At 44.4% G+C, this 10,360-nt stretch overlaps 1 protein-coding gene across 10 annotated transcripts in view; it reads right to left on the bottom strand.

Annotated features, from left to right (window-relative positions):
* Positions 1-1,038: 1,038 nt before the first annotated feature.
* The window catches only part of LOC124002804 (septin-9-like), a 91,376-nt gene continuing 82,054 nt past the window's right edge, over positions 1,039-10,360 (bottom strand). For 8 of the 10 annotated variants that reach the window (XM_046310552.1, XM_046310553.1, XM_046310556.1 and 5 more), the window contains 5 exons: positions 9,046-9,163; positions 6,562-6,657; positions 6,338-6,434; positions 4,603-4,654; positions 2,949-4,467 (listed from right to left, as the gene is read on the bottom strand). In XM_046310552.1, coding sequence (XP_046166508.1) covers positions 4,302-4,467; positions 4,603-4,654; positions 6,338-6,434; positions 6,562-6,657; positions 9,046-9,163 — 529 coding nt within the window. In that variant the 3' untranslated portion in view covers positions 2,949-4,301. Of the gene's footprint in view, positions 1,063-1,311; positions 1,325-2,948; positions 4,468-4,602; positions 4,655-6,337; positions 6,435-6,561; positions 6,658-9,045; positions 9,164-10,360 lie in introns of those variants that run through there. The other 2 variants (XR_006833108.1, XR_006833109.1) reach the window with 2 other exon arrangements.

Below are 10,360 nucleotides of genomic sequence, written 5' to 3'. Positions count from 1 at the left end.
TCACAGTTGCACCTATCAACTACTTTTCTCCTTCCCACCCCTTCTGACAGGTGGCGACATGCATCTCTGAGTGCCTAGCAGACATCTCAGCTTGGAAGTCAGCCCACCACCTCAAGCTCAACAAGAAGGAGCTGCTCTTCCTCCGGCGGGGAAGGCCTGCCAGATCCAAGAGCTCTCCATCACTGTTGACGCCATGGGGTCCCCCTCCCAGAGTTCAAAGAACCTTGGCGTGACCATGGACAACAATCTGTCGTTCCCAGCTCTTCTCTGTCCTGGCACCCCAATGGTGGAACGAGCTTCCACCTAACGTCAGGAAAGCAGAGGGCCTGCCCATCTTCCGAAAACGTCTGAAACCCTACTTCTTCAAATTGTATTAGTTACTTGTGCTGAATACAACACTGTGAAACGCTTACTTATGACCCCTTTCTCAACAACGCAGAGTTAAAAAGAAACATTTGCTCAATAAAAAAGGAAATAGTAACAACAAAATAACAATAATGAGTAGTTAGTCAGACGTAACGCCGTTCCCTAGCTGTTCCCTAGCTGTTCCCTAACCGTTCCCTAGCCTAGGGCTCTCCACGGGGACACACTTAACTCATACAACAAACCGGGGTGCCCCAACTGGGGATTTTATTTGGCCTCCCAGGTTTGTTGTTGGACATAAGACTAAAAACAGCAGCAAATCAGCTCCAAGTGATTTTAATTCAGGAAATGTTTTACGAAGTAATCCCACAAATAATACTGTAAAATAGATACATGCAATCGTATACAAACGTAAGCATGGTTTGAAATTACGTTTTAGTCAAATATTATATCCGTTTGGGCTTCTTGCGGTCAGTTTGCAGTCGACAAATGATTTGCAATAATGTTCTGCCCCCCCGACCATCCACTCAAAAAAAGTATAATTGGCCCAAGGCTGAATCTAGTTGATGATCCCGGTCATACACATATGCGGGCGCCTACACACCCACACAAGAAGCGCATGCACAATTTTAAAAAGGCAATGTTGTAAGACACTGGGTTTATGAGTCCCTACTCTGTGTGTGTGTGTGTGTGTGTGTGAAAGGCACATATTTCGTGGTGGCTTTTAATTGGCCCTTTTGAGCTGTTGATGTTCTCTTAACGAGAGTCTGCTAGAGCTTGTCAACATTAATGGGCATCATTACTCCACCATCTCTCTCTGTCTGACAGCTTTCTTATATCTACTGAAGGATGCATGCCACTACGTGTAGTGTGTACCAATCTCAGGGGCACTCGGGGTAATGGTTCCCCAATGGGGTTCCACGCTAGTACTCGAAGAACAAACTGGAGTGTGTGTGTGTGTGTCTACGTGCATATTAAATGCCATTCACCCACAACCATGTCTAAGAAGAGTCCAACTTTAGCCACAGGACTAAACACTCATACTCCAACACAAAACATTGAATGAAATGACTGACACTCTCTTTCACCTACTAAAATTGAAGATTGATCCCATGGGGATCTGCAAACCGAGCCAACAACCTGCTAAAAATGGAAGATTCCAGATCCCCGAGGGTTCAAACCGAGCCAACAACCTGCTAAAAATGGAAGATTCCAGATCCCCGAGGGTTCAAACCGAGCCAACAACCTGCTAAAAATGGAAGATTCCAGATCCCGAGGGTTCAAACCGAGCCAGCAACCTGCTAAAAATGGAAGATTCCAGATCCCCGAGGGTTCAAACCAGCCAACAACCTGCTAAAAATGGAAGATTCCAGATCCCCGAGGGTTCAAACAAAGCCAACAACCTGCAAAGAACAGTAAATCACACAGAGCAGTTTACAAAACACATCCGCTCCCTCGCGTCACATCAATCTGAAGATATACATTCAACCCGTCGTGCCTTACAATAGCCATTCATTTTGTTTGGATTCAGACTGTTGCGTTCCCCAGAAGAACATTTGGTGAACAATGATGAGAAGCTGTAAAGTGGAGTGTGTGTAGGTAGCTGGCTGCAATGTGTGTTGTCACAAGGAGGTGGAGTAACGTCCAATTGCAGTGGTTCTCAAAGCCTCTCCTCAGGATCCCCCAGACAATTACCATTTTCTCGTTGCCCTGAACTAAAGTCACCTGATTTACCCAGTCAAGGGCTTGATGAATAGTCAACAAGTTGAATCAGGTGTGCCAGCTGTGGGACGGCTGGGCGTCCCCGAGGAGAGGTTTGAGAACCCCTTCAGGCAGCCTCGCCGAAAACTGAGACAGGATACAAATAGGCACTAATGATGATATTAAAGTTCAATCTATAGCCATCCCGCGCCTGGAAACCACGACGGTGCCAGTCATCTTCCCCTGTGCCATCTGCTGGGTTATGTAACATCTGTGTTCTCCAAGAACACACTTACTGTATTCCCAGCGCTGAACGTTCAACTGTCCATGGGAACATTTCCCAATCTCGGTCCAGGGGACTCTTAGGGGTACACATTTTGGTTTATGCCCTAGCACCACACAGCTGATTAAAATAATCAAAGCTTGATGACGAGTTCATTATTTGAATCAGCTGTGTAGTGCTAAGGCAAAAACCAAAATGTGTACCCCTTAGAGTCACAAGGACTGAGTTTGGGAAATGCTGGTCTATGAGCCCTTGGCCATGAGCTTGTAGACATGAAAAAACATTGGCATCTGAAGATCCAATCACCTGACTAAAACGGACCAGTGAAAATATGATTATACATTCTAAATTTAGCTCATGCAGAGGACCCTAATTTGATGTAAAAACCCCTCCAATACACACTGTATTTAACTCAATGCAGCCACAGATGATTTGAAATAACTTTATGACTTTGCAAAGACACTTTATGACACTAAAACCCAAACACTACATAAAGGGTATCCTTTTCCACACAGTTTCAGACATGCCAAATTGCACATTTTGTGATTAAGAGAGGAGTCACCTGCACAGGTGAAATGGATTGGCAATCAAGACAATTGTGAACAATAAAAATATCAATCTTTATTTATTTGACATAGCATATCAAAGATAAACCATACTCTCATCATACTATAACAAATTACACAATAACTATACAACAGTAAACATTGTATTACCTTTTGTAATTGTTTACGTTACGTAAGCTACATTGCTGAATGAATAGTACTCTTGGTTTTGACCTCTGTCCATGAGTTTTTGGCGGAGTGAAGAATTGTGTTTGGCTGAATGGCACATTTATGACTATTTGGAATAAATGTTTAGTAGGGAAGATAAGGGAGTTAAACATCGACTACACCGGGAATGCAAAACTCTCAGGTTACTAAATATTATTACAAGCGGTGTATGTAGGCTACATATTCAACCTACCTATAGTCCTATTCTGTATCATGTCCAAAAATACAATGTAAATCTAGATTCATAGAATTCTCTACAAATACACGGGAGACAATGCATGATTGCAAGAAAAATACAACCGAAGCGGATCTCTGTAGATTTTCCATCCTCTCGGAGAACAACGGGAGTGTGTAGGTCGACTGGTAGGCTATATGAATATCTAACTCAATTATAACGGGAATACATAACAAGCATAAATATCTATTTATAAATCAATTCTATATATTTCGCTTCTCTTTAAAACAGAAAGGACATTTATTTGGTTTAGAGAAAGTTCGGAGAGCATAGGGATGTCTGTTCCCTGCATCCAGACAACAATACAATAACATTAGAACACAACAGTAAATGTAAAATGCACTGTATGAATGAACATGATACGTTTAACAAGATACAACATTGGCAGACAGGATGGTTTGGTAAGAGGTCTGAAACATAGGAAAACGCAATGGAAAAAGACAAAAAGGGATTTCAAAGCTGCTCCACACTGCATTGCTGCTTTTCGGGGCAGTGCAGATGTGTCCAAAAATATACAAAGAACCTAAACCCTGCCTCCTAATATCTCCAATATCTAGACAACACAACCCAAACGTAGAACAGGTCATTCCGACCAGTTATTTATAGTTGAGCTAATTGATGTGCTATACTTCGATAGCTGGTCTGTACACATCTCTATGCTATAATACTGTGGCATCCCATCTCCCTAGGGGACATCTTGTACTGTTTACCCAACAGCTCTGACTTTGGCAGTTGATCATGTATGAATCATTATATACGTGATATTGGAATCCTCTCTGGAGTGTGTACAGTCCATGTCAGCCAGTTAGGATGGGTGTGTGTGTGTCACGTGGTGTGTTTGCATGTGGTATGTCACAGTTGCCAGCCATTAAAGATATATATGTGTGTGTGTGTGTGTGTGTGTGTGTGTGTGTGTGTGTGTGTGTGTCTGCAGATGGTCACACATCTACATCTCATGGGTCAGGACTTGGTGCTGTGCTGCCACCCCGTTGGCCTGCTGTGGGTTGACCAGTGTGTTGGGTGGCTGGCCGTTGGTCTCGTTTAGCCTGCGGACACGGTACACCTCGTAGTGGATGCTACTGGTGATGTCCTTGATGTTCTGCATGTGGGTCCTTACAGAGAGGAAACACAGATGAAGATTTAGTGAGAGAAACATCGACATTACCCAGAGAAACATCAAGCGTCATCAAAAACACTGGTCAAACACAGTCAGTATCACCATCACTTAAAACACAGTTAATATTCACCTGATGAGAAGGTCTCGCAGGTAGGCAAACTCACAGTGTGCAATGTTCTCAACTGCAAAAAGAGAGTAAAGAAAATGAAATTGCATTCTATGGGATAAACAGCAAGTGTTTTCTGTTTACAGTTACTCAAATAATATACAATACAATAGCCACGTAGCATATATTTTGTGTATCGGGGTGTGCATATCAAGTTAAATGCCATGTGCTATTCTACACTCTGCCACAAGATGGGAGTGTTGCGGCAAAGACAGGTCAAGGACGCCCATTTATCTTGACATCTGCAGCAATTATCTTAAATAAAGGTTACACCTTCCACTACAAGTAATTTAATCCATCTCAGCTCCCTCAGCAAGTCAGATTATTTAACAAACTCTCCATGACAATTTGCTGGAGTCTAGAAAGGGTCCAACACATGTTTGAATGATCGATTATGTCAAGTCCACAAAATGAAAAAGGAGTGTTATTTATGTGAAATCGCAGCACAGGAAATTAAATCCCATTTCATCCCTCTTAGGGAGGGGCGGGGGAGAAGAGGGTGCTGCTGTGTGACCACCACAGTCTGTGGGTATACTGATTCACGTGGTGGTGGGTCTCCCTTAACCAGGCTGGTTTTTAAATGTTTCCTCTGGCTAACACTTTCCTCCACCTATTACAAACAGGGGATTAACACAAGAACACACACAGAGACAGACACGTTGTATATGTAGTTGTATAGGTACCAGCCCTCTAGATAAGTATGACTTATGGAATGAGGAGGGGGAGAAAGAATTTGATAACGAGGTTGATAATGAGAAAGACATTGGGGCAGTGGTAGAGGAAAAAGAGAATGTAAGAGACGACAGAAAGAGGAGAGAGAGAAGGAGAACGAGTAGAAAGAGGTCCTGGCTATGAGAACCCTGGGCCCACAGGACTCCCTCCTCTTGTGGCCTAATTTATGATAGCAGTGCAGACAGGTCCCCCCCCCCCCTCCCTCCCTCCCTCCCTCCCAGCACAGACTGCCTGGCTGGCTCGAGTCAGTGTTCCTTCAGCCAGGGGCCAACCACATTTCTCACACATTTTTCACACCCGTGCTCCGACAAACACACCTTTGTCTTAGAGTTCAATCACAGTCCATGGGTGTTTTAAGAACACCCTGACAGTTCCAGAACAGGACCTAAGTACGAGAACTCTAGAAAGCCATGTACGCTAAGCTCTGATTGGTTGGTCCTTTGAACAGACCTAACAGCAAGAAATCAAATCAAATCAGGTCCAGATGAAGATATCTGTTCTACAGCCATCTGTCGACAAGTGTGGAGTGATGAGAGGCGCATTCACCAAGAGCCAAGAGGGGCCCTGGAGGGGCCAGGTGCAATCTGGGAAGAAGACAGTCGGCCCTCCAGTAAAAAGGAGCTGTGACATTCCTCTCTTCCACCCCCACCCCCCCCCATCTCTCTTTCTCTCTAGACCTCCTCCGGTCTGTCCTCCACACATCACCTTTCCCCCCACTGTGTTATGGATGCAGACGGCTCAGTAAATCCTCCATGGGTCTGTGACTTAGAAATGTCTTTAGTCACAGACGAGAGACACGTGGATATGAGAAACACTCGCTCATAGTCACACAAGACTCAATCAGTTGGCTGGGATTTAAACATGTGCTGGCAGCAGTAACGTGCATGGTTTCGCCAACATCTGCTTCAACCCATTTTACATGACTAGTTTGACAGGGAGAGTAATGGTTGTGTGTGTGTTGAATTACCTTCTATGGTTCCCCACTTAGTTTTTCTGCCCAGAAGCCTCTTTCCATTGACCTGGTACTCCTGGTTGCTCCCCACCACAGCAAATGGGATCATCTCCTGAACCCACACACACAGTTTAAGACCAACAATTGCTTTGTAATGAATCCATGCGTCAGTGTGTGTGTGTGTGTGTGTGGGTGTGTGTGTGAGATTCTGCATGCCTATACACACATTGTATACCCACCCTGATCTTATCATTGATCATCCTGTCATCAGCATCCTCGTCAAACTCTTTCTGAGGGTAGACGTCGATCCCGTTGGCTCGTAGTCCTTCCCTGATCTGTACACACACAGAAACACATCAGAATCTAACACCAGGTTTGCACCGTTTCATCAATGTACTGTAGAACAGCAGTCAGGGCTAAACAATGGCCGTTTCCACCTCATGTCATCTACCAAGTCATCTAGTCCTGGAGGTGGAGGAGTGTGTGTCCTGCCCAGTACAACAACATCACACACCAAAGGCCTTTCACTCACCACCAGAGGAAAGACCAGGGAAGGGAGGCTGAGACTTGTATCACATCAGAAGGCATCAAAAGTAAGTAAGTAAGCCTACTCATTCTTATAACTTAACTTTCACTGGCTAACCTCCAACAATAACAACATAAATGATTCATGCAGATAGCCAGATTGTTAGACCAGTATGAGGTCACCGTGACTGAAAATATAACAGAATAGGAAAGGACTGACTACAATTCTAGAGTAGCTCACTCAGAGTCCACCGTAAACACTGCTAAGGCTGGTGTTGACGTTAAATGGTCATTTAATGTTCCCTGACATTGAGAGTTAATGTGGAGGTTAACCACTATTACACAAATATACAGCCAGACACTCAGGTTTACAAAATGTCCACCTTTCTTCTATGTCTTTATAATGACTGGAATACAGACAAGAGACAGAGAGAGCATGACAGGCTTCTTCTTCTGCCAGCAGTGATGGCCTTTAAATGAATGACCGTTCCGCTCACAATTACTACTTTGGCAGTTTCCACTTGGTCGATGACGAACAGGTTTTCTACATTTCTCGGTTGATACTTCTTGGAAAGTTTACACTTGTAACTTTCTCAGCCTTGGGCCTATATCATAAGCCCACAACAGTCGAGGGAACGTGACCAGAGCACACACACGAACGCCCGCAACGAACTGTAGACACAGAGGGTAAAACAATAAAAAAACTCTTGTTCCCTCTGCGTGCATGTCAACTGCTGCAGGGAGCAGAGAACAAGAAAGAAATGTTTTTTTTTTAAACTTTAAGATCACAATCCCAGGGTCGTACATGGCCCAGCCCATGCAGCCAACCAAAACAAGCAGGGTTACAAGCCCCAGAGCTTCCATCTCGCTCTGCCTTGTTCTCATTGGCTGTTGTCGGGGAAAACGGTAGCCAAGTTGCCCAGCGTGTTTCCTCCTCCAGAATTAATAAAGATCTGTCGCAGGACGCCAGAGAGGGGGAGACTAGCGTCCCTTGATGTGTGTGTGTGTGTGTGTGTGTGTGCGCGCGCAGGCATGTTATTTTCGTTCTCCCAGGCTGATCACTGGCCAACAAACACACACTGGAACAGAAGGGGGTGCAGAGGCCTGTTTAAACTATGCCAAGCAGGCCGTATAGGCCAGTGTAACCTAGTATGGTGCAACTTTCAAGAGACCGCAGGAAGAGAAAGCAGCAATGGAGAACTCCATCGAATTCTAAATCAGTAGAGATGGCATAACTCATACCATAGACATGAGTTATCAACAGAAAGGGCTGTGCTTTCTTTCATGGAGGAGTGGCTACTGGACAGCCTCTGCCGAGCAGCTACTAGACAGCCTCTGCCGAGCAGCTACTAGACAGCCTCTGCCGAGTGTTGCATAAACCTTACTCTAAACAGAGTCCTTATCTGAGGTCCTGTGTGGTTTCTCCATCTCCTGTACCCAGTAGCGTATTGCTAATAAGAGACTAGCCTGCTACAGTACACTGGCATCTGTGCAGACATCAGCTGCCTCGGAGGTTTATAGAAAGCTGGAATACTGTAAATAAATCACTTCTTAAAATGCTCCTTTCTGGCTAAAAACATCGGTTAAGTGTTCCAAGGTTTCATACCACTACTCCTCAGACTGGGCAGAGTACAGTAGTTTATCCAGATGGCTGCTGTTTGTAATGCCTGGCTGCTTCTACCGGCCTTGTGTGATCTTACCCTCTGTTATCCTGTGCACGCGGGTGGTGTGTGTGTGATCTTACCCTCTCGTTATCCTGTGTGCCGGGTGGTGTGTGTGTGATCTTACCCTCTCGTTATCCTGTGTGTGCACGCGGGTGGTGTGTGTGTGATCTTACCCTCTCGTTATCCTGTGTGTGCACGCGGGTGGTGTGTGTGTGATCTTACCCTCTCGTTATCCTGTGTGTGCACGCGGGTGGTGTGTGTGTGATCTTACCCTCTCGTTATCCTGTGTGTGCACGCGGGTGGTGTGTGTGTGATCTTACCCTCTCGTTATCCTGTGTGTGCACGCGGGTGGTGTGTGTGTGAGCTTACCCTCTTGTTACCCTGCTGTAAAAGCCTAATGTCAGCCATGTCAGGTTGTTCTAGTGCAAAAGGGACTAGTTTAAAAGCAAATCAACAGATCAATGTCATAGGCTTTTTGTGTACACACACGTGCCTGTACACACACACACACACACGTGCGTGCACACACCGTACCGTCTGTTTGAAGAAGTCCCTCTCCTCCAGGGTGAGTGTGTCTGCCTTAGCGATGACAGGGACTATGTTGACCACTTTACTCAGACGACTCATAAACTCCACATCCAGGGGCCTCAGACTGGAGAGAGGCAACATGGAGGGAGAGAGGGGAGGAGGAGAGAGATGTTAATAAGATTACTCTTAAAGTTAAGGAGATATTTTCTGATCAAATCACATTTTATTGGTCACATGCGCCGAATACCTTACAGTGAAATGCTTACTTATAAGCCCTTAACCAACAATGCTTTAAGTTAAGATTTTTTAAAACTTAAATAGAAAATAAAAGTAACAATTAAACATCAGCAGTAAAATAACAATAACGAGGCTACATACAGTTGAATTCGGAAGTGTCCATACGGGTTTTAATGACTCCAACCTAAGTGTTTTTCAACCACTCCACAAATTTATTTTTAACAAGCTATAGTTTCGGCAAGTCTGTTAGGACATCTACTTTGTGCATGACAAGTAATTTTTACAACAATTGTTTACACACAGATTATTTCACTGTATCACAATTCCAGTGGGTCAGAAGTTTACATACAAATGTTGACTGACTGTGCCTTTAAACAGCTTGGAAAATTCCAGACAATTATGTCATAGCTTTAGAAGCTTCTGATAGGCTAATTGACCTAATTTGAGTCAATTGGAGGTGTACCTGTGGATGATTTCAAGGTCTACCTTCAAACTCCGTGCCTCTGTTTGACATCATGGGAAAATCAAAAGAAATCAGCAAAGACCTCAGAAAGAAAATTGTAGACCTCCACAAGTCTGGTTCATCCTTGGGAGCAATTTCCAAACTCCTGAAGGTACCACGTTCATCTGTACAAAGAATAGTACGCAAGTATAAACACCATGGAGCCACGCAGCCGCCACATTGCTTAGGAAGGAGAAGCGTTCTGTCTTCTAGAGATGAATGTAATTTGGTGCGAGTGCAAATCAATCCCAGAACAGCAGCAAAGCCTTGTGAAAATGCTGGAGGAAAAGAGTACAAAAGTATCTATTTCCACAGTAAAACGAGTCCTATAACGACATAACCTGAAAGGCCGCTCGGCAAGGAAGAAGCCACAGCTTCAAAACCGCCATAAAAAGCCAGACTATGATTTGCAACTGCACATGGGGACAAATATCGTACTATTTGGAGAAATGTCCTCTGGTCTTATGAAACAAAAATAGAAATGTTTGGCCATAATGACCATTGTTATATTTGGAGGGAAAAGAGTGAGGCTTGCAAGCTGAAGAACACCATCCCAACCGTGAAGCACGGGGGTGGCAGCAT

Source organism: Oncorhynchus gorbuscha, linkage group LG18 (assembly GCF_021184085.1).
Source record: "Oncorhynchus gorbuscha isolate QuinsamMale2020 ecotype Even-year linkage group LG18, OgorEven_v1.0, whole genome shotgun sequence".
In the NCBI taxonomy this organism is placed as follows: Eukaryota; Metazoa; Chordata; class Actinopteri; order Salmoniformes; family Salmonidae; genus Oncorhynchus; species Oncorhynchus gorbuscha.
Note: the sequence above shows the minus strand (reverse complement) of the source record. Positions and strands in the feature narration are given on the sequence as shown.